This window comes from Carcharhinus amblyrhynchos, unplaced genomic scaffold, assembly GCF_965287045.1.
Source record: "Carcharhinus amblyrhynchos unplaced genomic scaffold, sCarAmb.v2.hapA scaffold_668, whole genome shotgun sequence".
NCBI classification, from domain to species: Eukaryota; Metazoa; Chordata; class Chondrichthyes; order Carcharhiniformes; family Carcharhinidae; genus Carcharhinus; species Carcharhinus amblyrhynchos.
The window spans coordinates 76-27,993 of record NW_027650408.1 but is presented as its reverse complement, the minus strand read 5'-3'; the positions used below and the strand labels follow the sequence as shown (position 1 = coordinate 27,993).

The following is a 27,918-nucleotide window of genomic DNA, read 5'->3' as shown; positions in this document are numbered from 1 at the left end:
CTGGAGTCTGTGGTACAGGGAGGCAGTGGCCCAGTGGTATTATCACAAGAATCCAGAAGCTCAGCTAATGTTCTGGGGGACCCGGGTTCGAATCCCGCCCACGGCAGACGGTGGAATTTGAATTCAATAAAAAATATCTGGAATTAAGAATCTACTGATGACCCATTGTCGGGAAAACCCATCTGGTTCCCTTTAGGGAAGGAAATCTGTTGTCCTTACCCCGGTCTGGCCTACATGTGACTCCAGAGCCACACAGCAATGTGGTTGACTCTCAACTGCCCCTCCAAGGGGCAACTAGGGATGGGTAATAAATGCTGGACCAGCCAGTGATACCCATGTCCCACAAATGAGTTAAATAAAAGAAGGCCCTCTCTCTCTGTTGGTGATCCACTGCAATCTCTGGTATGGTGGTCTCTCTCTCTCCTGCTCTGTCTCTCTCTCTATTACTCTTCCTCCGTTTCCCCCTCCCCATCTCTCCCTCTGTGGAATGGTGACCATCCCTCACCACTCCTCCCTTCAATGGGAGGGAGGACGGGAGGTCACTGATGAAGCAGCCACAGGTGGTTGGGCCTGGAACACTATCCTGAGGAATTCCCGTAGGGATTATCAGGAGCAGAGAGCACAGCTTGCCAATACCATCACCCTCATCATCTGCCACAGGCAGGACTGCACTCACTGAGGCTGCTGCCTTGCAGACCAGCCCCAGCTCGGCGGGGGGCGGTGTGTGGACTCAGTGGGACTGTGTCTGGATGTCAGCAGCTCACACGGGCATTCAGGCCCTTGTCAGTGACCGGAGCAAGGCTGCAATGCGACAGGTTAACCAGGGATGCAGATTCCAAACTGCTCAGGACTGGAACAGATACCTGCTCCCTGCGATCAGAGTTTAGTCAAACGTTAATGTGACAGTGATTATGAAATCCCCCCATGCCTGAAGGCAGGCAGTTGATCGATCACAACTCAGGACAGGGGAATCTACCCCCTCCTCCATTCCAGATTGCGGGAGGGGGGGATCCAGCCAGCCCCAACACATCCTGCAAAACCCTCACCCAGGAAGTGACAGGACACTGGGTGCAGCCTTCTATAGCCGAACAGCTCACCTCGTATTCCTTGTCCTCCGTCCAGTTCACCTCCTCGAAGTCGCTCATTTTGCTGCTTGGTGGCCGCAGGTTGTCAAAGAAGAGAGAGAACTCATCCTGGAGGTGATGGTGACCCTTTAACAGCTGCCAGACCTGAACCTTCAGCTGTAGAGAGAGAGAGAGACAGCACGGGGTTAGATACAGAGTAAAGCTCCCTCTACACTGTCCCCCCATCAAACACTCCCAGGACAGGTACAGCACGGGGTTAGATACAGAGTAAAGCTCCCTCTACACTGTCCCCCCCCATCAAACACTCCCAGGACAGGTACAGCACAGGGTTAGATACAGAGTAAAGCTCCCTCTACACTGTCCCCCCCATCAAACACTCCCAGGACAGGTACAGCACGGGGTTAGATACAAAGTAAAGCTCCCTCTACACTGTCCCCCATCAAACACTCCCAGGACAGGTACAGCACGGGGTTAGATACAGAGTAAAACTCCCTCTACACTGTCCCCCCCATCAAACACTCCCAGGACAGGTACAGCACGGGGTTAGATACAGAGTAAAACTCCCTCTACACTGTCCCCCCATCAAACACTCCCAGGACAGGTACAGCACAGGGTTAGATACAGAGTAAAGCTCCCTCTACACTGTCCCCCCATCAAACACTCCCAGGACAGGTAGAGCACAGGGTTAGATACAGAGTAAAGCTCCCTCTACACTGTCCCCCCATCAAACACTCCCAGGACAGGTACAGCACGGGGTTAGATACAGAGTAAAGCTCCCTCTACACTGTCCCCCCCATCAAACACTCCCAGGACAGGTACAGCACGGGGTTAGATACAGAGTAAAACTCCCTCTACACTGTCCCCATCAAACACTCCCAGGACAGGTACAGCACGGGGTTAGATACAGAGTAAAGCTCCCTCTACACTGTCCCCCATCAAACACTCCCAGGACAGGTACAGCACAGGGTTAGATACAGAGTAAAGCTCCCTCTACACTGTCCCCATCAAACACTCCCAGGACAGGTACAGCACGGGGTTAGATACAGAGTAAAACTCCCTCTACACTGTCCCCCCATCAAACACTCCCAGGACAGGTACAGCACGGGGTTAGATACAGAGTAAAGCTCCCTCTACACTGTCCCCCCCATCAAACACTCCCAGGACAGGTACAGCACGGGGTTAGATACAGAGTAAAGCTCCCTCTACACTGTCCCCCCCATCAAACACTCCCAGGACAGGTACAGCACGGGGTTAGATACAGAGTAAAACTCCCTCTACACTGTCCCCCCATCAAACACTCCCAGGACAGGTACAGCACGGGGTTAGATACAGAGTAAAGCTCCCTCTACACTGTCCCCCCATCAAACACTCCCAGGACAGGTACAGCACGGGGTTAGATACAGAGTAAAGCTCCCTCTACACTGTCCCCCCATCAAACACTCCCAGGACAGGTACAGCACGGGGTTAGATACAGAGTAAAGCTCCCTCTACACTGTCCCCCCCATCAAACACTCCCAGCACAGGTACAGCACAGGGTTAGATACAGAGTAAAGGTGTCTCTAAGCAATGCTTCAACAGGAGCTTGGCCCTGATGTCCCTCCTTATCTCTGCACGGCACTCAAAGCTGCAACCCAGTGTTCCTTCTTGTGAGTCGAGACAGCGTGCACCTCATCTGGCTGACATTTCATGCCACCCCCTCCCCCCGAGAGAGATAGAGTGTGCTTTCTAAGGAGTCCTGCTCTCCACCCCCCCACCCACCCCGTCCCGGGCTCCTCCACCTAGCTCCAGTACTGCCTGGCTCCCTCTCTCCCCCCCCCCCAGCCCCCCACCCTCCCACTCCCCCCTCCCTCCCCGCTCTCTCACCTCGGCCATGTCCGGTGGGGAACAGACCATGCAGCTCTGCAGGGCTTTAATGATTTTCTGGTAGTGTGAGGGGTTCTCACCGAAGCAGATCTCCAGCTGACGCAGGAACTTGCGGCTCTTGTCGAATGCTTGCTGCTCCTCGAACTGAGGGAAGGAGACACTGGGATTGTAATTCACAGGGCAGCGGAACAGCACAGACAGGCTGAATGACCTACTGCTACTCCTGGAAATCTGAATGAAGTCAAATTTCCATGTGTTCAGGGGGAGGGGAGAGAGATTAAGTTTAGGTTCGGGGCTGCACAGTGGCATAGTGGTTAGCCCTACTGCCTCACAGCGCCAGGGACCCGGGTTCGATTCCCTGCTCGGGTCACTGTCTGTGTGGAGTCTGCACGTTCTCCCCGTATCTGCATGGGTTTCCTCCCACAGTCCAAAGACATGCGGGTTAGGGGGATTGGCCGTGCTAAACTGTCCTTAGTGTCATGGGGACTAGCTGGGGTAAATGCATAGGGTTATGGGGCTACAGCCGAGGTAGGATTGTGCAGACTCATTGGGCCAAATGGCCTCCTTCTGCACTATAGGATTTTATGATTCTAAAGAGTCTTGGTGGGGGAGGTCCAGACCTCCCACTACCCTCTGGGTGAACATCATCTTGCTTTTAACCTGAGCTGTAATATTAATCAGGACTCTCCGACCCGAGGAAGACATTGACCCTGTTAAATCCTTCAAACAACATCTCAGTTAAATCACCACTGTACGGGTCCAAGCGACCTGGACTCAAGATGTAACCCTCCCAGACCCAGTCTAATTCACGTCAAACTGCGCTGCACCCCCGTTCCAAAGTCAGGACCCTGTCCCTCTCACAGGACACCTTGACTCCAGCTTACTCCAGAGAGGATATACTGGCACTGGAGGGGGTGCAGAGGAGATTCACTAGGGTGATTCCGGAGTTGTGAGGGTTGGTTTATGAGGAGAGACTGAGTAGACTGGGGCAAGACTCATTGGAATTCAGAAGAATGAGGGGGAGATCTTATAGAAACATATAAGATTATGAAGGGAATAGATAAGATAGAAGCAGGGAAGTTGTTTCCACTGGGGGGGGGGGGGGGGGGGGGGGGCGAGACTTGAACTAGGGGGAGCAGATTTAGGACTGAGTTGAGGAGGAACTTCTTCACACAAAGGGTTGTGAATCTGTGGAATTCCCTGCCCAGTTGAGGCTCCCTCATTGAATGTTTTTAAGGCAAGTTTAGATAGATTTTGAACAGTAAAGGAATTAAGGGGAGCGGGCGGCTAAGTGGAGCTGAGTCCACAAAAAGATCAGCCATGATCTTATTGAATGGGGGAGCAGGGCTCGAGGGGCCAGACGGCCCTCTCCTGCTCCTAGTTTTTCTGTTCTTGATGTGGAGATGCCGGTGTTGGACGGATGGGCACATTAAGAAGTCTCACAAAACCAGGTTAAAGTCCAACAGGTTTACTTGCAATCACGAGCTTTTGGAGCACTGCTCCTTCATCAGGTGAGTGAATTTAGTATCTCGCACTCGCCTGGTGAAGGAGCGGTGCTCCAAAAGCTCATAATGCCAAATAAACCTGCTGCTCTTTAACCTGGCGTTGTGAGATTCTTCTTGTGTTCTTAACACTGCAACATCTCCAGTATCTCACTTCACTGCGCTCTGAGTGTACCTCCCCAGCGATAATCTCACCATTCTCCCCCAATAGCGATAACCTCACCAGCAGTCCCCGCCACCCCCCCCCCCCCCCCCCCGCAGCACCCCTTCCCTCACCAGGCCCCTCCCCCAGCCCCCAGTGATGACCTCACCATTCCCCTCCCCTAGCCCCCCACAGTGATGACCTCACCAGGCCCCCCCAGCGATGATCTCACCAGGCCCCTCCCCCTGCCCCCTGCAGTGATGACCTCACCAGGCCCCTCCCCCCCAGCAATGACCTCACCATGCCCCTCCCCCAGCAGTGATGACCTCACCAGGCCCCTCCCCCAGTGATGACCTCACCAGGCCCCTCCCCCAGCGATGACCTCACCAGGCCACACTGCAGAGCTTGCTCAGGGAGGAGGAAGGCAGCGAAATCCTTCAGTAACTGTGGCCAGTCCTGGATGATGTCGCACAGGTCCCCGTACAGGTCCACGGCCGTGCGCTGGTCAGGATTCGTTTCAAAGTCGTACAAGATCCGCAGGAAGTCCTCGTACTTCCCTGGCACGTCCTGCAGAGCCTCGCGCACCTGGGGAGGGGGGAGAGAGTTAAAGGAGACAGGTCCAGTCAGCCAAAGCACGAGCAGACACTGACCATAACGGAGCTGGGCAGCCATTGAACTTTATTCATCAGTGTCACAAATAAGGCTTACATTAACACTGCAATGAAGTTACTGTGAAAATCCCCTAGTCGCCACACTCCTGTTCAGGTAACACTGAGGGAGAATTTAGCACGGCCAATGTGCCCTCACCAGCAAGTCTTTCAGACTGTGGGAGGAAACCCACGCAGACATGGGGAGAACGTGCAGACTCCGCACAGACAGTGACCCGAGCCGGAATCAAGCCCGGGTCCCTGGTGCTGTGAGGCAGCAGTGCTAACCCACTGTGCCACTGTGGAGGGGGGACAGACGGCTGTGTAAGCACTCGCCTTGGTACACGCTCACCTCACCCAGGTACGCACTCGCCTTGGTACGCGCTCACCTCACCCAGGTACGCACTCGCCTCGGTCCGCGCTCACCTCACCCAGGCACGCACTCGCCTCGGTCCGCGCTCACCTCACCGAGGCACGCACTCGCCTCGGTCCGCGCTCACCTCACCGAGGCACGCACTCGCCTCGGTCCGCGCTCACCTCACCGAGGCACACACTCGCCTCGGTCCGCGCTCACCTCACCGAGGCACACACTCGCCTCGGTCCGCGCTCACCTCACCGAGGCACACACTCGCCTCGGTCCGCGCTCACCTCACCGAGGCACACACTCGCCTCGGTCCGCACTCACCTCACCGAGGCACACACTCGCCTCGGTCCGCACTCACCTCACCGAGGCACACACTCGCCTCGGTCCGCACTCACCTCACCGAGGCACACACTCGCCTCGGTCCGCACTCACCTCACCGAGGCACACACTCGCCTCGGTCCGCACTCACCTCACCGAGGCACACACTCGCCCGGTCCGCACTCACCTCACCGAGGCACACACTCGCCTCGGTCCGCACTCACCTCACCGAGGCACACACTCGCCTCGGTCCGCACTCACCTCACCGAGGCACACACTCGCCTCGGTCCGCACTCACCTCACCGAGGCACACACTCGCCTCGGTCCGCACTCACCTCACCGAGGCACACACTCGCCTCGGTCCGCACTCACCTCACCGAGGCACACACTCGCCTCGGTCCGCACTCACCTCACCGAGGCACACACTCGCCTCGGTCCGCACTCACCTCACCGAGGCACACACTCGCCTCGGTCCGCACTCACCTCACCGAGGCACACACTCGCCTCGGTCCGCACTCACCTCACCGAGGCACACACTCGCCTCGGTCCGCACTCACCTCACCGAGGCACACACTCGCCTCGGTCCGCACTCACCTCACCGAGGCACACACTCGCCTCGGTCCGCACTCACCTCACCGAGGCACACACTCGCCTCGGTCCGCACTCACCTCACCGAGGCACACACTCGCCTCGGTCCGCACTCACCTCACCGAGGCACACACTCGCCTCGGTCCGCACTCACCTCACCGAGGCACACACTCGCCTCGGTCCGCACTCACCTCACCGAGGCACACACTCGCCTCGGTCCGCACTCACCTCACCGAGGCACACACTCGCCTCGGTCCGCACTCACCTCACCGAGGCACACACTCGCCTCGGTCCGCACTCACCTCACCGAGGCACACACTCGCCTCGGTCCGCACTCACCTCACCGAGGCACACACTCGCCTCGGTCCGCACTCACCTCACCGAGGCACACACTCGCCTCGGTCCGCACTCACCTCACCGAGGCACACACTCGCCTCGGTCCGCACTCACCTCACCGAGGCACACACTCGCCTCGGTCCGCACTCACCTCACCGAGGCACACACTCGCCTCGGTCCGCACTCACCTCACCGAGGCACACACTCGCCTCGGTCCGCACTCACCTCACCGAGGCACACACTCGCCTCGGTCCGCACTCACCTCACCGAGGCACACACTCGCCTCGGTCCGCACTCACCTCACCGAGGCACACACTCGCCTCGGTCCGCACTCACCTCACCGAGGCACACACTCGCCTCGGTCCGCACTCACCTCACCGAGGCACACACTCGCCTCGCCGCAGCACACCCTCACCCCACCATGGTACTCCCTCACCTCGCCGCAGCACACCCTCACCCCACCATGGTACTCCCTCGCCTCACCGCAGCACACCCTCACCCCACCATGGTACTCCCTCACTGCAGCACACCCTCACCCCACCATGGTACTCCCTCGCCTCGCCACGGTACGCACTCACCTTGCTGAGGTACGCCTGTGCGAACGCCATGTCTTTCTGCTCCCGCAGTGGGTCGTTGTTGAGAATGTCTTCATCGTAAAGCAGTAGGAGTTTGGACGTGTCTTTACTGATGCGTCTCCTCCCTCGTTTTGCCCGAGACCGACACGCAGCCTTCCCTTTACCCGACAGCTTCCGGACTTCACCTCAACGTAGGAGAAAGGCACAAAAATCCTGTCAGGATTCTCACTCCGACCGGACTAACCGCTCCGTAAAGTTTTAAAAGGGCAACTGGTACGCGTGGTACCCACAACTGGCACCGTCTGTAAAGTTCGGCTGCCAATTCACTTACAAAGTGTCGGTCCAGCCCCTTATCCATCAGGGAGGGGGGTGTAAATAATTCCCCAACCTCTCCACACAGCAACACAGCACGGCAGGGGGAGAGGTGGGGAGAAGGGCACTAACACTACCGATCCCACATCAAAAATAAACTGGAGCGGGAGGGAGGGACGGACAGAGCGCGGGAGGGAGGGAGGGAGGGACGGACAGAGCGCGGGAGGGAGGGAGGGAGGGACGGACAGAGCGCGGGAGGGAGGGAGGGAGGGACGGACAGAGCGCGGGAGGGAGGGAGGGAGGGACGGACAGAGCGCGGGAGGGAGGGAGGGACAGAGCGCAGGAGGGTGGGAGGGAGGGAGGGACGGACAGAGCGCGGGAGGGAGGGACGGACAGAGCGCGGGAGGGAGGGACGGGTGGTAAAAAGGAACACGACGACTGATGGAGAACAAATCAGAATCCCGACAGTGCAGAAGAGACCATTCGGCCCTTTGGACCTGCACCGACTCTCCAAAGGAGCATCTTATCCCAGCCCTATCCCCGCAGCCCCACACATTCAGCACGGCCAATCCCCCTAACCTGCACATCTTTGGACACTAAGGGGCAATTTGGCCAATCCATTATCCACTTGCCTCCCCCGTCTGGGTGAGTTACACAGGAGGTCCAACCGAGGACATTATCGGCTTGGGCACAGTGGAGGGAACAGCACCCTCACAAGACAGAGGTACGAGTGGATCAGAACAGCAAGATCCCAATCTCACCGCTCGCCTCCCCTGTATGCAGAGACTTCCTGCAGTCTGCCTCACTCCGGCTGAATTTACCCGCAGGGCCTGGGCCCATAGATGACTGGGCTGGGGGATGGGGGGGGAGCGGTGGTGGTGCTCTGCCCAAGATCCAGCACAGGAGGGACACCCCCCTCCCACTCCACAGGGAAGCCTACCTTGCAGGCAGCTGCTGGTGTTAATCTGGCGGCGCGCGGTGGGAAATCCGGCGTCCTGCCGCTCCTCCTCCGCCATCTCCCGGGCCCCCCTGCCCGTCTCCTTCTGCAGCAAGTCCAGCCCCTCCGCCTCCTCCTCCTCCTCGGGCTCCGAGTTCTCCTCCTGTGAGTTCTCCTCCTCGGAGTCACCCTCCTGGCTCAGTCTGCGCTCCGAGGCCAGCCAAGTCAGCTTCTCCATGGTCTCCTGGGAGAGGAGGAAGCGGCGGTGAGGACAGGGCGACAACCGAGGGAGCTGCCAAGGACCCCCTCCACACCGTCCCACACCCCTCCACCCACCCACTGCGAGCTTTACCTCCCCCCCCCCTCCACCTCCACTGCCCACCCCACCCACCCCAAAAATCCAACCCAAGGGGGGAGATTTGACCAGCCGCCAGGCTAGACCATGCCAGCCGGATATTTGACTAAGGGAAGCAGCACCGTTCAGCCTGACCCTGTCCTCAGCAGGGATCAGGACACACGGATACGGGTCACAGGTTAATCCAGGGAATCACATCAATGGCCAAACTCCAGTGGTGATAAATTTCAGCAATCAATAACGTGGGTACTCTGCACGCAATCTAAAATAACATTCGCTCTCGCTGGCAAATCTAGAAGAATCTAGAACGTCTGCAGTCCCATTCGGCCCATCGAGTCTACACCGACTCTCCGACAGAGCATCTTACCCAGACTCTCCCCCCCACCCTCTCCCACGCATTTACCACGGCCAATCCCCCCAACCTGCACATCTTTGGACAATAAGGGAGCAATTTACCACGGCCAATCTATTTGATCTGAACATCTTTGGACACTAAGGGACAATTCAGCACGGCCAATCCACCTAACCTGCACATCTTTGGACTGTGGGAGGAAACCGGAGCACCCGGAGGAAACACACGCAAACACAGGGAGAACGTGCAAACTCCACACAGACAGTGACCCAGAGCAGGAATCAAACTTGGGTCCCTGGCGTTGCGAGGCAGCAGTGCTAATCATCTCTGGGACACAGCTGGGAATTATATAAAAGTAGGGAGGTCTTGCTGCAGCTGTATAGGGCATTGGTGAGGCCGCAGCTGGAGTACTGTGTGCAGTTTTGGGCGCCGCACCTGTGCAAGGATATTTTGGCCCTGGAGGGAGTGCAGAGGAGGTTTACTAGGCTGATACCGGAGTTGAGGGGATTGAGCTATGAGGAGAGGCTGAATAAACTAGGCTTGTACTCGTTAGAGTTTAGAAGAATGAGGGGAGATCTCATTGAGACGTATAAGATGATGAATGGGATGGATAGGATAGAGGTGGAGAGACTCTTCCCGCTCAAAAAAGACAGTAGGACTAGGGGGCACAGCCTCAAGATAAAGGGGAGGCGGTTTAGAACGGAGTTGAGGAGGAACTTCTTCACTCAAAGGGTGGTGAATCTCTGGAATTCTCTGCCCGTTGAAGTGGTGGAGGCTGCCTCGCTAAATATTTTTAAGAAGCGGGTTGATGGGTTTTTGATAAGAGAAGGGATTAAGGGTTATGGGGAGAGGGCGGGAAAGTGGAACTGAGCCACGACAGATCAGCCATGATCTTATTGAATGGCGGGGCAGGCTCGAAGGGCTAGATGGCCTACTCCTGCTCCTATTTCTTATGTTCTTATGAATTATGAGAAGAGGGTCATTTCCCCTCCTCCCACCTAGGGTTGGGGAATGCTCAGGATAAACGTGGGGAATTCAACATCTTGCTGTGAGAGTACGTGCTGCGAAACAGCTCACGTTAGACCATAAGACATGGGAACAGAATGAGGCCACTCGGCCCATCGAGTCTGCTCCCCCATTCAATCACGGCTGATATTTTTCTCATCCCCCATTCTCCTGCCTTTTCCCCATAACCCCCGATCCCCTAATTAATCAGGAACCTATCTATCTCTGTCTTAAAGACACTCAGTGACCCGGCCTCCTCTGCGGCAAAGAGTTCCACAGATTCCCCACTCTCTGGCTGAAGAAATTCCTCCTCATCTCTGTTTTAAAGGATCGTCCCTTTAGCCTGAGGTTGTGCCCTCTCTGGTTCTAGTTTTTCCTACTAGTGGAAACATCCTCTCCATGTCCACTCTATCCAGGGCCTCGCAGTATCCTGTAAGTTTCAATAAGATCCCCCCTCATCCTTCTAAACTCCAACGTGTACAGACCCAGAGTCCTCAACCCGTTCCTCATACGACAAGCTCTTCATTCCAGGGATCATTCTTGTGAACCTCCTCTGGACCCTTTCCAAGGCCCGGCACATCCTTCCTTAGATACGGGGCCCAAAACTGCTCACAATTCTCCAAATGGGGTCTGACCAGAGCCTTACACAGCCTCAGAAGTCCATCCCTGCTCTTGTATTCTAGCCCTCTCGATATGAATGCTAACATTGCATTTGCCTTCCTAACTGCTGACTGAACCTGCACGTTAACCTTAAGAGAATCTCGAACAATGATTCCCAAGTCCCTTTGTGTTTCTGATTTCCGAAGCATTTCCCTGTTTAGGAAATAGTCTCCGCCTCCATTCCTCCTTCCAAAGTGCCTCACCTCACACTGTTCCACACTCCTAATCTGTCCAAGTCCTTCTGCAGCCCTCCTCACCCCAGCTTACTCAACACTACCTATCAAAGAACAAAGAAAATTCCAGCACAGGAACAGGCCCTTCGGCCCCTCCAAGCCTGCACCGACCATGCTTCCCAACTGAACTAAAACCCCCTACCCTTCCGGGGACCATATCCCTCTATTCCCATCCTATTCATGGATTTGTCCAGACGCCCCTTAAAACTCACTATCGTATCCGCTTCCACTCCCTCCCCCAGCAGTGAGTTCCAGGCACCCACCACCCTCTGTGTAAAAAACCTGCCTCGTACATCTCCTTTAAACCTTACCCCCTCACACCTTAAACCTGTGCCCCCTAGTAACTGACTCTTCCACCCTGGGGAAAAGCTTCTGACTATCCACTCTGTCCATGCCCCTCATAATCTTGTAGATTTCTATCAGGTCTCCCCTCAACTTCCATCATTCCAGGGAGAACAAACCAAGTTTCACCAACCTCTCCTCATAGCTAATACTCTCCATACCAGGGCAACATTACCTGGTCAACATCCTGTCCCTCAGTACGTCTTTGTATTGTACAGCATTGAAACCCTGGATGAGTGTACACACACACACACACACACAGGTGAAACTGGGTGGAACCCGTGTTTCCCGTGGCGCAATGGTCTGTGTTACAAAGACCCGGGTGCGGGGGTGGGGAGGGACTAGCTCTTCGGGATCCACCCAGATACAGACAGGGGCCTCAGTTCCCAGGCTACCTGGCTCTGGTAAAGGATACGCCCTCCGTGCCCCCCACGGTGGAACTCCCTCCTGATCTGCTACTCGGACCCTCTCACCTGGAGTTCGGGGACGGACAGCGCAGATTCCTCCGAGGCCGAGGATAAAACCTCTTCGTCCTCCTCGTCCTGGGTCAGGTCATCGAAATCCTCGTCCTCCTCCTCCTCCTGCCCCGTTTTGTCCACCTGAGCCGCCAGTTCCTCCGGGCTGACTGCCAGCTCCTCGGCACTGACACACTCGCGGGATTTCTCCGAAAGCCTCTCCTCGTCCACCCCGGCTGTCCCCGGGGAGTGGGGCCGTTCCTCTCCGCCTCCGTGGGCGGCCGATTCCTGTTCCTCCTCCTCCTCCTCCTCCGGGGAAGGATTCCCGGCCGGAGCGCTGGGCCCAGGTTGCTGTGGAGGGGGTTGGGTGGGGGTCTCCTGCGCTGCGTCAATGTCCAGCTCCTGACCGAGGCCCAGGATGAGCTGCTGTTTACCCGCCGGGGGCTGTCGCTGCGGGGTTCCGGACAGGCTCCCCAATCCAGGGGTCCCTTCCCCTTCCTCGCCCCCAGGAGGTGACCGTTCCGAGTCCTCAGGGGGCTCCTTGAGGGCGGGGGGCTCGGAATCGCCCGTCCTGGCACCCCTGTCTGCCGCCGGCTCGCTCTTTACTGCCCCCACCTCGGGGGGCAAGCCCACGTTTTCGGATGGAGGGCGGGGGGCTTCCTTCCCCTGCTCCCCCTCTCTCCCGCTGAGGCGGTCAGCAGCCCCCTCCTCGCCAGGATGGGGTGGGTCCACCGCCCCCTTCTCCAGGTCCCGAGGTTCGGGCACCTCTGCACCGGCGAGCGTGCTCTCTCCGGGGACCGGGGGTCTCTCAGTAGGGACCGGGGGTCTCTCGGACGGTGCTCCGCTCGCCCCCCCGGGGCTGGGCAGCCTGGCGCTGACGGGGCAGGCGAAGGCTGCGGGCCTGACCACCATGGTGGCCACTCGCAGGGTCTGTCCAGCCGGAACGTCAATCACATTGCAGCCGCCGCTCAGACTGACCAGCTGGACGCCGGGGGGCACGGTGAGGAGCCAGGGGGAAGCCGGGGGCTTGGTGACGGCCAGGGGGGGCAGGCCAGGAGTTTGCGGGATGACGGGGGGCGGGGCAGGTTGGATCAGGCGGGGAGGGGGTCGGGCACCCTGCTTGAGGGGCAGCACGGGGGCCAGCTGCTTGGGGGGGGCCTTCTTGACGGCTGGATGGATGAGGACGGGTTTACCCGCTGCCGGCCTGCGTCTCCGCCACCTCACCTCCCTCTGGCCCAGGTGGCTGTGTTTCGGTTTCAGCAGCAGTGTCAGGGATGGGGGGATCAGCAGGGGAGGGGACGCTGACTGCCCACTGTCCTCCGGCCCCTCTCCCACTGCTGCCTCGGGGGGCACAGGCTCCAAGGAGGGGGTGTCCGTGTCAGTCCCACTTGCAGCCCCCTCACTGTCGCGGATGGGCGGCTCCTTACTCTGTTCCAACCAGCGCCGAATCGATGGCAAACTCCTCTGTAATGGGAAACACAGAGAGATTAGACAGAGAATCTAACCCTGTGCTGTCCCTGTCCTGGGAGTGTTTGATGGGGGGACAGTGTAGAGGGATCTTTACTCTGTATCTGACCCCGTGCTGTACCTGTCCTGGGAGTGTTTGATGGGGGGACAGTGTAGAGGGATCTTTACTCTGTATCTAACCCCATGCTGTACCTGTCCTGGGAGTGTTTGATGGGGGGACAGTGTAGAGGGAGCTTTACTCTGTATCTAACCCCGCACTGTACCTGTCCTGGGAGTGTTTGATGGGGGGACAGTGTAGAGGGATCTTTACTCTGTATCTAACCCCATGCTGTACCTGTCCTGGGAGTGTTTGATGGGGGGACAGTGTAGAGGGAGCTTTACTCTGTATCTAACCCCGTGCTGTACCTGTCCTGGGAGTGTTTGATGGGGGACAGTGTAGAGGGAGCTTTACTCTGTATCTAACCCCGTGCTGTACCTGTCCTGGGAGTGTTTGATGGGGGACAGTGTAGAGGGAGCTTTACTCTGTATCTAACCCCGTGCTGTCCCTGTCCTGGGAGTGTTTGATGGGGGGGACAGTGTAGAGGGAGCTTTACTCTGTATCTAACCCCGTGCTGTGATTGGGCTCTGAGTGCTGCAGGTAGCCCATGGTAAGGGTGATTCCAGCACTGACCTGGAGCCAGTATGGGAGCTTGTTCTCCTCTCTCTCGATGGCCGGCCGCCTGTCCTCAGGTCCCACAGCGGTGAATGGGCTTGGCATTGGTACCAACACCTTCTTCTTCTTGAATAGCTGTTGGAAAGAGAGAAGTTTCTCATTCCCCAGTGCGATATCCCAGAGGACAGCAAACCGGACAGTGTACAACACCGAAACCGCAACCCCATCCCCCACAACATCATCTCTGTAACACCCTCCTCCACTAACCCCACCACAACCGCACAAGTTCCAATTCTGACCCTGCACGCAAACCCCTGCCTGTCGTACCAACCCCCTCCAGTTCTCAAACTCAGGAGCAGACAGTGACTGTCAGCTGGACAATCGACTAGGATGTGCATCACAGCCCAGCTTGATCGAAATCGCTGTGTGATTGGCAGCAGGGGGGTATTTATTGATCTGTATCACTGTGTGATTGGCAGCAGGGGGATATTTATTGATCTGTATCACTGTGTGATTGGCAGCAGGGGGATATTTATTGATCTGTATCACTGTGTGATTGGCAGCAGGGGGGTATTTATTGATCTGTATCACTGTGTGATTGGCAGCAGGGGGATATTTATTGATCTGTATCACTGTGTGATTGGCAGCAGGGGGGTATTTATTGATCTGTATCACTGTGTGATTGGCAGCAGGGGGATATTTATTGATCTGTATCACTGTGTGATTGGCAGCAGGGGGGTATTTATTGATCTGTATCACTGTGTGATTGGCAGCAGGGGGATATTTATTGATCTGTATCACTGTGTGATTGGCAGCAGGGGGATATTTATTGATCTGTATCACTGTGTGATTGGCAGCAGGGGGGTATTTATTGATCTGTATCACTGTGTGATTGGCAGCAGGGGGATATTTATTGATCTGTATCACTGTGTGATTGGCAGCAGGGGGATATTTATTGATCTGTATCACTGTGTGATTGGCAGCAGGGGGATATTTATTGATCTGTATCACTGTGTGATTGGCAGCAGGGGGGTATTTATTGATCTGTATCACTGTGTGATTGGCAGGGGGGGTATTTATTGATCTGTATCACTGTGTGATTGGCAGGGGGTATTTATTGATCTGTATCACTGTGTGATTGGCAGGGGGGTATTTATTGATCTGTATCACTGTGTGATTGGCAGCAGGGGGGTATTTATTGATCTGTATCACTGTGTGATTGGCAGGGGGGTATTTATTGATCTGTATCACTGTGTGATTGGCAGGGGGGTATTTATTGATCTGTATCACTGTGTGATTGGCAGGGGGGTATTTATTGATCTGTATCACTGTGTGATTGGCAGGGGGATATTTATTGATCTGTATCACTGTGTGATTGGCAGGGGGGTATTTATTGATCTGTATCACTGTGTGATTGGCAGCAAGGGGATATTTATTGATCTGTATCACTGTGATTGGCAGCAGGGGGGTATTTATTGATCTGTATCACTGTGTGATTGGCAGCAGGGGGGTATTTATTGATCTGTATCACTGTGTGATTGGCAGCAAGGGGATATTTATTGATCTGTATCACTGTGATTGGCAGCAGGGGGGTATTTATTGATCTGTATCACTGTGTGATTGGCAGCAGAGGGGTATTTATTGATCTGTATCACTGTGTGATTGGCAGCAGGGGGGTATTTATTGATCTGTATCACTGTGTGATTGGCAGCAGAGGGGTATTTATTGATCTGTATCACTGTGTGATTGGCAGCAGAGGGGTATTTATTGATCTGTGTCACTGTGTGATTGGCAGCAGAGGGGTATTTATTGATCTGTATCACTGTGTGATTGGCAGCAGAGGGGTATTTATTGATCTGTATCACTGTGTGATTGGCAGGGGGGTATTTATTGATCTGTATCACTGTGTGATTGGCAGGGGGGTATTTATTGATCTGTATCACTGTGTGATTGGCAGCAAGGGGATATTTATTGATCTGTATCACTGTGTGATTGGCAGCAGGGGGGTATTTATTGATCTGTATCACTGTGTGATTGGCAGCAGGGGGGTATTTATTGATCTGTATCACTGTGATTGGCAGGGGGGTATTTATTGATCTGTATCACGGTGTGATTGGCAGGGGGGTATTTATTGATCTGTATCACTGTGTGATTGGCAGCAGGGGGATATTTATTGATCTGTATCACTGTGTGATTGGCAGGGGGGTATTTATTGATCTGTATCACTGTGTGATTGGCAGCAGGGGGGTATTTATTGATCTGTATCACTGTGATTGGCAGCAGGGGGATATTTATTGATCTGTATCACTGTGTGATTGGCAGCAGGGGGATATTTATTGATCTGTATCACTGTGTGATTGGCAGCAGGGGGATATTTATTGATCTGTATCACTGTGTGATTGGCAGGGGGGTATTTATTGATCTGTATCACTGTGTGATTGGCAGCAGGGGGATATTTATTGATCTGTATCACTGTGTGATTGGCAGCAGGGGGATATTTATTGATCTGTATTACTGTGATTGGCAGCAGGGGGATATTTATTGATCTGTATCACTGTGTGATTGGCAGCAGGGGGATATTTATTGATCTGTGTCACTGTGTGATTGGCAGGGGGGTATTTATTGATCTGTATCACTGTGTGATTGGCAGCAGGGGGTATTTATTGATCCGTATCGCTTCGCATGCTAAATTGCCTCTTCGTGTCCAAAGATCGTAGAATTATAGAACCCTACAGGGCAGAAAAAGGCCCTTCAGCCCATCGAGTCTGCACCGACCACAATCCCACCCAGGCCCTACCCCCATACCCCGATGTATGTTACCGGCTAACCTAAGCGCACACTAAGGGGCAATTTTAGCATGGCCAATCAACCTAACCCACACATCTTTCAGACTGTGGGAGGAAACTGGACCACCTGGAGGAAACCCACACAGACACGGGGAGAACGTGCAGACGCCACGCAGACAGTGACCAGAGCCGGGAATGGAAACCAGGTCCCTGGAGCTGTGAGGCAGCAGTGCTAACCCATTGTGCTACCGTGCCAAAGATGTGCAGGTTAGGTGGACTGGCCATGCTAAATCGCACCTTAGTGTCAGGGGTATTTGCAGGGTAAATACATGGGGTTATGAGGATAGGGCCTGGGTGGAACTGTGTTCGGTGCAGTCTCGATGGGCTGAATGGCCTCCTTCTGCACTGTCAGGATTGGATTTCTGATTCTCTGAAGCGAAGGCCACATCGCAGCAGCGACCAATCCCATCCTGCCCTCCACACCCACCCTGCAAGCTCTGCTGTCAGTCTCCAGCCTGGGTGTCAGTGTAGGGGAGGGGGGGGGGGCAAGACACAAGCAAACTGCACTGACCCCCCCGCCTCACTCACCTTGATCACATTGTCCGGGGCGCGGCTGACACTCAGGTTCTTGATGCGGACGGAGAGCTGATGGTCAGTCTTGGGGGGCATGAGGTACTGGCTGATCAGGGGCTTGGGGAAATCCGTGTCCTCAAAGTGCTTCAGACCCAAAACCAGCAAACTGCGAGGCCCGAGATAACAGAGAGAGAGAGAAACAGAGCTGGTTACAGGTGGCTTCTGGTCAGGAAGCGGGTGTGTGAAAGAGTGAGTGTGCGCACTGCCACTGCATCTCAGTGAGGGAGCGAGGGAGCGAGTCTGCGCAGATGACAGTAAGCTTTCTTCCAATTCCAGCCAGCACCGCGCGCCAGAGACTTACTTGTCCTCGCCTTTACTAAATGAAGCTTTATCCTTCGGCTGTTTGGGCTGCAGGGCGCAGTGTGGCAGGAGCTCCGGGTACATGAAGACATCCCTGGTGGCCAGGATCCAAGCCACTTCCCTCGGCAAGTAATTGGATTCGTCAACTGTGCGGCAAAAGGAAACACCCTCAGCAGCTGGCAACGGGCAGAGAGCAAAGCAGACCGGTACACTCACCCTGGGCAACCGGAACGGAGCAGGGTACGTGCATCAGACTCGAGAAAGAGGGGGGAGAGAGGGCAGGGAGAGGGGAAGTGAGGGCAAGGCGGACCAGTACACCCACACTGAGCAATCATAACACAGCAGTGTGTGCACCAGACTCGAGAGAGAGGGGGAGCAAGCCCCACAAGAGAGAAAGGAAACGATGGCCCGAAAAGAGAAACAGCAAGCATGAGAGAGAGAGAGAGAGAGAGAGAGAGAGAGAGAGAGAGAGAGAGAGAGAGAGAGAGAAACAGCAAGCACGAGAGAGAGAGAGAGAGAGAGAGAGAAACAGCAAGCACGAGAGAGAGAAACAGCAAGCACGAGAGAGAGAAACAGCAAGCACGAGAGAGAGAAACAGCAAGCACGAGAGAGAGAAAGAGAGAGAGAAACAGCAAGCACGAGAGAGAGAAAGAGAGAGAGAAACAGCAAGCACGAGAGAGAGAAAGAGAGAGAGAAACAGCAAGCACGAGAGAGAGAAAGAGAGAGAGAAACAGCAAGCACGAGAGAGAGAAAGAGAGAGAGAAACAGCAAGCACGAGAGAGAGAAAGAGAGAGAGAAACAGCAAGCACGAGAGAGAGAAAGAGAGAGAGAAACAGCAAGCACGAGAGAGAGAAACAGAGAGAGAAACAGCAAGCACGAGAGAGAGAAAGAGAGAGAGAAACAGCAAGCACGAGAGAGAGAAAGAGAGAGAGAAACAGCAAGCACGAGAGAGAGAAACAGAGAGAGAAACAGCAAGCACGAGAGAGAGAAACAGAGAGAGAAACAGCAAGCACGAGAGAGAGAAACAGAGAGAGAAACAGCAAGCACGAGAGAGAGAAACAGCAAGCACGAGAGAGAGAAACAGCAAGCACGAGAGAGAGAAACAGCAAGCACGAGAGAGAGAAACAGCAAGCACGAGAGAGAGAAACAGCAAGCACGAGAGAGAGAAACAGCAAGCACGAGAGAGAGAAACAGCAAGCACGAGAGAGAGAAACAGCAAGCACGAGAGAGAGAAACAGCAAGCACGAGAGAGAGAAACAGCAAGCACGAGAGAGAGAAACAGCAAGCACGAGAGAGAGAAACAGCAAGCACGAGAGAGAGAAACAGCAAGCACGAGAGAGAGAAACAGCAAGCACGAGAGAGAGAAACAGCAAGCACGAGAGAGAGAAACAGCAAGCACGAGAGAGAGAAACAGCAAGCACGAGAGAGAGAAACAGCAAGCACGAGAGAGAGAAACAGCAAGCACGAGAGAGAGAAACAGCAAGCACGAGAGAGAGAAACAGCAAGCACGAGAGAGAGAAACAGCAAGCACGAGAGAGAGAAACAGCAAGCACGAGAGAGAGAAACAGCAAGCACGAGAGAGAGAAACAGCAAGCACGAGAGAGAGAAACAGCAAGCACGAGAGAGAGAAACAGCAAGCACGAGAGAGAGAAACAGCAAGCACGAGAGAGAGAAACAGCAAGCACGAGAGAGAGAAACAGCAAGCACGAGAGAGAGAAACAGCAAGCACGAGAGAGAGAAACAGCAAGCACGAGAGAGAGAAACAGCAAGCACGAGAGAGAGAAACAGCAAGCACGAGAGAGAGAAACAGCAAGCACGAGAGAGAGAAACAGCAAGCACGAGAGAGAGAAACAGCAAGCACGAGAGAGAGAAACAGCAAGCACGAGAGAGAGAAACAGCAAGCACGAGAGAGAGAAACAGCAAGCACGAGAGAGAGAAACAGCAAGCACGAGAGAGAGAAACAGCAAGCACGAGAGAGAGAAACAGCAAGCACGAGAGAGAGAAACAGCAAGCACGAGAGAGAGAAACAGCAAGCACGAGAGAGAGAAACAGCAAGCGAGAAAACAGCAAGCACGAGAGAGAGAAACAGCAAGCACGAGAGAGAGAAACAGCAAGCACGAGAGAGAGAAACAGCAAGCACGAGAGAGAGAAACAGCAAGCACGAGAGAGAGAAACAGCAAGCACGAGAGAGAGAAACAGCAAGCACGAGAGAGAGAAACAGCAAGCACGAGAGAGAGAAACAGCAAGCACGAGAGAGAGAAACAGCAAGCACGAGAGAGAGAAACAGCAAGCACGAGAGAGAGAAACAGCAAGCACGAGAGAGAGAAACAGCAAGCACGAGAGAGAGAAACAGCAAGCACGAGAGAGAGAAACAGCAAGCACGAGAGAGAGAAACAGCAAGCACGAGAGAGAGAAACAGCAAGCACGAGAGAGAGAAACAGCAAGCACGAGAGAGAGAAACAGCAAGCACGAGAGAGAGAAACAGCAAGCACGAGAGAGAGCAAGCACGAGAGAGAAACAGCAAGCACGAGAGAGAGAAACAGCAAGCACGAGAGAGAGAAACAGCAAGCACGAGAGAGAGAAACAGCAAGCACGAGAGAGAGAAACAGCAAGCACGAGAGAGAGAAACAGCAAGCACGAGAGAGAAACAGCAAGCACGAGAGAGAGAAACAGCAAGCACGAGAGAGAGAAACAGCAAGCACGAGGAGAGAAACAGCAAGCACGAGAAGAGAAACAGCAAGCACGAGAGAGAGAAACAGCAAGCACGAGAGAGAGAACAGCAAGCACGAGAGAGAGAAACAGCAAGCACGAGAGAGAGAAACAGCAAGCACGAGAGAGAGAGAAACAGCAAGCACGAGAGAGAGAAACAGCAAGCACGAGAGAGAAGAAACAGCAAGCACGAGAGAGAGAACAGCAAGCACGAGAGAGAGAAACAGCAAGCACGAGAGAGAAACAGCAAGCACGAGAACAGCAAGCACGAGAGAGAAACAGCAAGCACGAGAGAGAGAAACAGCAAGCACGAGAGAGAGAAACAGCAAGCACGAGAGAGAGAAACAGCAAGCACGAGAGAGAGAGAGAAACAGCAAGCACGAGAGAGAGAGAGAACAGCAAGCACGAGAGAGAGAGAAACAGCAAGCACGAGAGAGAGAAACAGCAAGCACGAGAGAGAGGAAACAGCAAGCACGAGAGAGAGAGAGAAACAGCAAGCACGAGAGAGAGACAAGCGAGAGAAACAGCAAGCACGAGAGAGAGAAAACAGCAAGCACGAGAGAGAGAGAGAAACAGCAAGCACGAGAGAGAGAGAAACAGCAAGCACGAGAGAGAGAGAGAAACAGCAAGCACGAGAGAGAGAGAGAACAGCAAGCACGAGAGAGAGAGAGAAACAGCAAGCACGAGAGAGAGAGAAACAGCAAGCACGAGAGAGAGAGAGAAACAGCAAGCACGAGAGAGAGAGAGAGAAAGAAGAGAGAGAGAGAGAAACAGCAAGCACGAGAGAGAGAGAAACAGCAAGCACGAGAGAGAGAGAGAGAGAGAGAGACAGCAAGCACGAGAGAGAGAGAAACAGCAAGCACGAGAGAGAGAGAGAGAGAAACAGCAAGCACGAGAGAGAGAGAAACAGCAAGCACGAGAGAGAGAGAAACAGCAAGCACGAGAGAGAGAGAAACAGCAAGCACGAGAGAGAGAGAAACAGCAAGCACGAGAGAGAGAGAAACAGCAAGCACGAGAGAGAGAGAGACAGCAAGCACGAGAGAGAGAGAGAGAGAGAGAGAAACAGCAAGCACGAGAGAGAGAGAAACAGCAAGCACGAGAGAGAGAGAGAGAGAGAGAGAGAAACAGCAAGCACGAGAGAGAGAGAGAGAGAAACAGCAAGCACAAGAGAGAGAAATAGCAAGCGCAAAAGAGAAATAGAATAACCAGCAACACGGGTCTGTTGGGCTGCAAACACTCTGTAACTGGATGAAATCCATCAACAGTCACCCCACACACACACAGACACACAGTGTCTGAGAGATGGGGAGGGTGGCGGGGAAGGGGATATGTTGAGTACCATATTGACACATGTATTTCTCCAGACAGTAATCACTCCACTTACACTGTCTGTTCATCTTCTGCTCATCTTTTGGTGGAGGTGTCTTCACATGGGGCTTCACACTTTTGTCAAACTCCTCGAGAAGGGCCAGTGCCTCTGTCAGGTTGCAGGGGGCGAAACTGGAGGTGAAATCTGGCCCTTGTGTCGAGTAAAGCTCACTGGCCTTCTCCGCAAAGCTGGCCAGCTCTTTCTGAAAGAGGCGGTGGGGGTTGGAAATACACACACAACATAACAGAATTCACTGCAGGTGCTCACACAGACACAAGAACCAGGAGCAAGAGGAGACCATTCAGCCTGTTGGACCTGCCCCACCATTCATAGAAACCCTACAGTGCAGGAGGAGGCCATTTGGTCCATCGCAACACAGAGAACGTGCAGACTCTGCACAGTTACCCAAGCTGGGAATCGAACCCGGGTCCCTGGCGCTGTGAGGCAGCAGTGCTAACCCACTGTGTCACCGTGCTGCTGGGAATCAAACCCGGGTCCCTGGCGCTGTGAGACAGCAGTGCTAACCCACTGTGTCACCGTGCTGCTGGGAATCGAACCCGGGTCCCTGGCGCTATGAGGCAACAGTGCTAACCCACTGTGTCACCGTGCTGCTGGGAATCGAACCCGGGTCCCTGGCGCTGTGAGACAGCAGTGCTAACCCACTGTGTCACCGTGCTGCTGGGAATCGAACCCGGGTCCCTGGCGCTGTGAGGCAGCAGCGCTAACCCACTGTGTCACCGTGCTGCCTTCTAGTTAACAAGGGAAGAAGCAAGGAGGTTATGCTAAGCCTGTATTAAAATGATGGTTTGACTCCATCTGAAGTTTTGTGCCCACTTCTGGGTGTCACACTTTCGGACGGCTTCAGAGAGAATGGGCCACCCCAGTACGATCAGGCCTGATCCTGGGTTATCGATCCATTATCCCGCTCGCTCCCCAAATCCTTTCATTCCCCCGACAGACCAGAAATCAGTCTATCACAGGCGGCACAGTGGGTTAGCACTGCTGCCTCACAGCACCAGGGTCCCAGGTTCGATTCCCAGCTTGGGTCACTGTCTGCGTGGAGTCTGCACGTTCTCCCCGTGTCTGCCTGCGTTTCCACCGGGTGCTCCGATTTCCACCTACAGTCTGAAAGACTGTGCTGGTTAGGCTGCACTGAACCAAACAGGTGCTGCAGTGTGGCGACGAGAGGATTTTAACTTCATTGCAGTGTTAATGTCAGCCTTACTCGTGACCAATAAATAAACTTTAAAACTTTAACTTTCAGCCCCCAACACACTGGACTCTAACTCCTTGTCCCCAATGCTGGTATCGCTATTGGGCCTGCAGACTCTCCCAAATTCTCCAACACTGCACTACCCTGACACCCCTTCTCCAAATCCCAAACATTCCCTCTTCCCCCATACCCTCAACCTTCCCTCACATCTACACCGCACCCCACCCCCCCGCCAACCCCCCCCCCCCCCCCCAGTACATAGCATCTCTCTCAGTGAGGCAGTACAGTGAGGGCGGGACGCCGGGGTTGGGGGGGGAGGGGGGAGGTGGCTGGGGGAGACAGTACCGCGAGGGCGGGGGTGGGGAGGTGGTGTCTGTACAGCGAGGCGGGGGGACCGGGTGGGAAAGACAAGGCAGGATTCCACCATCACTCCCAGAATTTCCTGAGCACGAGGCTTTAGCAGCCATTGCGAACGCAGGGCTCGGTGCCGATACTCACCAGGAACAGTTTGGACATGTCTGCCTCTTGGCTGAGACCCGGGTTGACGCTGGTAAGCAGGTGGACCTGGGTGAGCAGCTGGACGTGCTGGAAGGAGAGGGAACAGAACAGAAAACCGTCACTACATCGAGCCATTCAGCAGAGTAAATCAGCAGAAACACCCCACGGGGCTCAGTTACAGATCAAAGACATCGGAGCAGGAGTAGGCCATTGGGCCCATCAAGTCTGCTCTGCCCGGATCATGACTGTCCCAATACACTCCTTATTTCCACTTTCCCGCCTTATCCCCTCCATTCTCTGACTGATTAATAATCTGTCTATCTGAGCCTGGGACACAGTTAATGACTCAGCCTCTACAGCTCTCTGTGGGAAAGAACTCCACACATTCACTCCCCACAGAGACAGAGAGAGAGAGAGAGAGAGAGAGAGGGAGAGAGAGAATTCTTCCTTCTTTCTTCAATGGGTGACTCTCTCCCTCCCCCCCCCCCACCTTCCTCCTCCCCTCGTGGCAGAGTCTGGTTCCAGACTCTCCCACAAGGGGAGACAGCCTCTCGGTATCTACCCTGTCCAAACCCCTACCCCTCAGAGTCCGATACGTCTCAATAAGGTCACCTCTCAGTCTTCTAAACTCCAATGAGTACAGGCCCAACCTACTCAACCTCTCCTCATCCATCCCTACACAGAATCAACCTCGTGAACCTTCTCCAGACTGCCTCCAATGCTAGTATATCTTCCCTTTAGATAAAGGGACCCAAAATGTTCACGGCGGACTGGCATGCTAAATTGTCCCTTAGTGTCCAAAGATGTGTAGGTTAGGGTGGATTGGCCATGCTAAATTGCCCCTTAGTGTCCAAAGATGTGTAGGTTAGGGTGGATTGGCCATGCTAAATTGCCCCTTAGTGTCCAAAGATGTGTAGGTTAGGGGGATTGACCATGCTAAATTGCCCCTCAGTGTGTGGTTGGGGGAGGGTAGCGGGGTAAATGGGATCACGGGGATAGGGCGGGAGTGGGCTGGATAAAATGCTCTGTTACAGAATCGGTGCAGACATCGATGGGCTGCCTGGTGGGGACGTGAAGGCTGATGTTCGATCTGAGTGTCTTCTTCCCGCTTTCGAGCCATACCACCCAGGATGCTCGGTCCTCAGAGAGGGATTTCGGGGTGACGTTGCGATGCCTTCCACAGTCAAATATCTCCCCGTCAAATCTCTCCTCTCTGAGAAGCAAGTTGACTCGGTTGGGGAGAGGGCACCTTCCCGAGGGTGGGGTGGGGGATAGGGAGGGGAGTCGCTGCAGTGCTGACAGAGGGTCTCCGCACCTACCTGCTGCATCTGTTGCTGAAGTTGCCGTTTCTGATTCTGGTCCAGGTTCAGGGTCTCGGGCTGGGGGCTCCTCCCACAGGCAGGCTTGGACTCCGCCACCAGCGCCTGCTGCTTGGCCTTCCGCTGTCGGAGCTGTTCGATCTGGGCCTTCACCGTCCGGTGTTGCTCGGTCAGTATATTTGCCAGCGGTTCCTCAAACCTACACCACAGCGACACGCAAAAATAACACAGACAGAGGTCACACACAACACAACCGCACACACACACCCCACCCAGCAATAATTTATCCTTCAGACAAGGGAGGGAAAGCTGCCACGAGAAATATGAAGGGGAATGAGGGGGGGGGGTTAAAGTTTTAAACTTTGTGTCACGAGTAGGCTTACATAACACCGCAACGAAGTTACTGTGAAAATCCCCCAGTCGCCACACTTCAGCACCTGTTCGGGGACACTGAGGGAGACTTCAGCATGGGATCGATGTACCCTAACCAGCACGTCTTTCAGACTGCGGGAGGAAACCAGAGGAAACCCACGCACAGAGATGGGGGAGAATGTGCAGACTCTGCACAGACAGCGACACAAATCGAACCCACGGCCCTGGTGCAGTGAGGCAGCAGTGCTAACCACCGTGCTGGCAGGGAAGAAAATGGGGGCATCAGGTTGAGTAACTGATAAGCAGCTCTGATGTAAACGCGACTCAAACAAATCATGGTTCATCTCCAAAGATGTATAGGTAGACTGGCCATGCTAAATTGCCCCTTAGTGTCCAAAGATGTGCAGGTTAGGGTGGATTGGCCATGCTAAATTGCCCCTTAGTGTCCAAAGATGTGCAGGTTAGGGTGGATTGGCCATGCTAAATTGCCCCTTAGTGTCCAAAGATGTGCAGGTTAGGGTGGATTGGCCATGCTAAATTGTCCCTTAGTGTCCAAAGATGTGCAGGTTAGGGTGGATTGGCCATGCTAAATTGTCCCTTAGTGTCCAAAGATGTGCAGGTTAGGGGGATTGGCCGTGCTAAATTGTCCCTTAGTGTCCAAAGATGTGCGGGTTAGGGTGGATTGTATACTTACGGGCAATTTAGCACGGCCAAAGTTGTGCAGGTGAGGGTGGATTGGCCACACCAGAGGAACAGTGTTACAGGGATAGGGCCAGGGGCAGTGACGGGTGGCCCCAGGAATAACATGCTTTTTCAGAGAGTCAGTGCAGACTCGATGGGCCAAAAGGCCGTCTTCCACCCTGTAGTGACTCTGGATTCTATGTTTCTGAGCCAGCCAGAGGAGCTGGTTTATAATGAGACCACATGAAGACACTGGGTAAAGCAGGTGAAAAATCGGCACATGTTGGTATGTCAGGGCTGTGAGAAAGCCTCTGGAATGGCGTCTCACAGAGCTGTGGGGGCTGGGTACAGGGGGACAGTGGAGCTGACAGGCAGCCTGAACACATCTGTCACACCACACAACCGTCAGGCCAACCACACACGCAGAGCAGCCATTAACAACACACAACACTGCAAAGGCAAGCTCACAAAACCCAGCTGGGGTCTCAGTGGGATCCCTCTGCAGCAAACAGATGGAACACAGCAAGTGACAGGGAGCAAGAGAGAGAGAGAGAGGGGGGGGGGCGGGGGAGGGAGAGAGAAGGGGGGAGCGAGAAAGAGAGGGAGGAAGGTGGGGAGCGAGAGAGAGAGAAAGAGAGAGACAGGAAGGTGGGGAGCGAGAGAGAGAGAGAGAGAGAGAGAGAGGGAGGAAGGTGGGGAGCGAGAGAGAGAGAGAAAGAGGGGAAGCGAGAGAGAGAGGGGAAGGGGGGGCGAGAGAGAGGGGGGGGAGCGAGAGAGAGAGGGAAGGGGGGAGCGAGAGAGAGAGAGAGAGAGAGAAAGAGGGGAAGCGAGAGAGAGAGGGGAAGGGGGGCGAGAGAGAGGGGGGGGAGCGAGAGAGAGAGGGGAAGGGGGGAGCGAGAGAGAGAGAGAGAGAGAGAAAGAGGGAAGCGAGAGAGAGAGGGGAAGGGGGGAGCGAGAGAGAGGGGGGAGCGAGAGAGAGAGAGAGAGGGGAAGGGGGGAGCGAGAGAGAGAGAGAGAGGGGGGAAGGGGGAAGCGAGAGAGAGAGGGGGAAGGGGGGAAGCGAGAGAGAGAGAGAGAGAGGGAAGGGGGGAGCGAGAGAGAGAGAGGGAAGGGGGGAGCGAGAGAGAGAGGGAGAGGGGAAGGGGGAGCGAGAGAGAGAGAGGGAAGGGGGGAGCGAGCGAGAGAGAGAGAGAGAGAGAGACACAGGGGAAGGGGGGAGAGAGCGAGCGAGAGAGAGAGAGGGGGGAAGGGGGGAGTGAGAGAGAGAGAGAGGAGAGAGGGAAGGGGGGTGTGTGAGAGAGAGAGAGAGAGGGGAAAGGGGGGGAGCGCGAAAGAGAGACAGGAAGGGGGGAGCGAGAGAGGGCGTTGGGCAAGAGAGAGGGGGGGTTGATGCCCACATTATTAAACATTGCCCGATGTTATTCGGCTGGTTAGAAATTAGGATAAATTTATCTCCTGTTCACACCGTCCCAGTCTCCTGAACAAGACCTGTCGCTCGTTCTGTCTGTGCCATCAGCAATCCCAGCCTGTGGATCGCTCAGTCTCCGCACAGATGTGTAAGAGCACTTTCTCTTCCTCCTTTCCCAAACAGCTGCAGCAGGATCTGGGGCTGCACTGTCCCATTGGAGGAGGGGGTGTTACCATCAGATTCTGCCCTCATTCTCTTTGTACCAGCTTCCCATCAGGTCTTCACCCCCTCTGCTCCCAACGCCCCGCAACAGGCACTGTCTTTGACACGAGCAGGAGGAGCACAGGGTGACCATTCAGCCCCTCCACTCTGTTCCACTATTCAATACATAGAGTTCCTACAGTGCAGATGGAGGCCATTCGGCCGTCAAGTCTGCACTG

At 54.8% G+C, this 27,918-nt stretch overlaps 1 protein-coding gene across 1 annotated transcript in view; it reads right to left on the bottom strand.

Moving 5' to 3' along the window:
- The window catches only part of LOC145339777 (GON-4-like protein), a gene marked incomplete at its 5' end in the record, with an annotated part of 35,812 nt that extends 10,596 nt beyond the window's left edge, over positions 1–25,216 (bottom strand). Inside the window, 12 exons of the mRNA XM_080184304.1 lie at positions 1,098–1,241; positions 2,949–3,092; positions 4,980–5,177; positions 7,424–7,605; positions 8,673–8,913; positions 12,090–13,535; positions 14,209–14,325; positions 17,565–17,715; positions 17,911–18,055; positions 22,003–22,189; positions 23,699–23,785; positions 25,018–25,216. Of these exons, the coding sequence (XP_080040430.1) occupies positions 1,098–1,241; positions 2,949–3,092; positions 4,980–5,177; positions 7,424–7,605; positions 8,673–8,913; positions 12,090–13,535; positions 14,209–14,325; positions 17,565–17,715; positions 17,911–18,055; positions 22,003–22,189; positions 23,699–23,785; positions 25,018–25,216 (3,241 nt within the window). The remainder of the gene's footprint in view (positions 1–1,097; positions 1,242–2,948; positions 3,093–4,979; positions 5,178–7,423; positions 7,606–8,672; positions 8,914–12,089; positions 13,536–14,208; positions 14,326–17,564; positions 17,716–17,910; positions 18,056–22,002; positions 22,190–23,698; positions 23,786–25,017) is intronic.
- Positions 25,217–27,918: the final 2,702 nt, after the last annotated feature.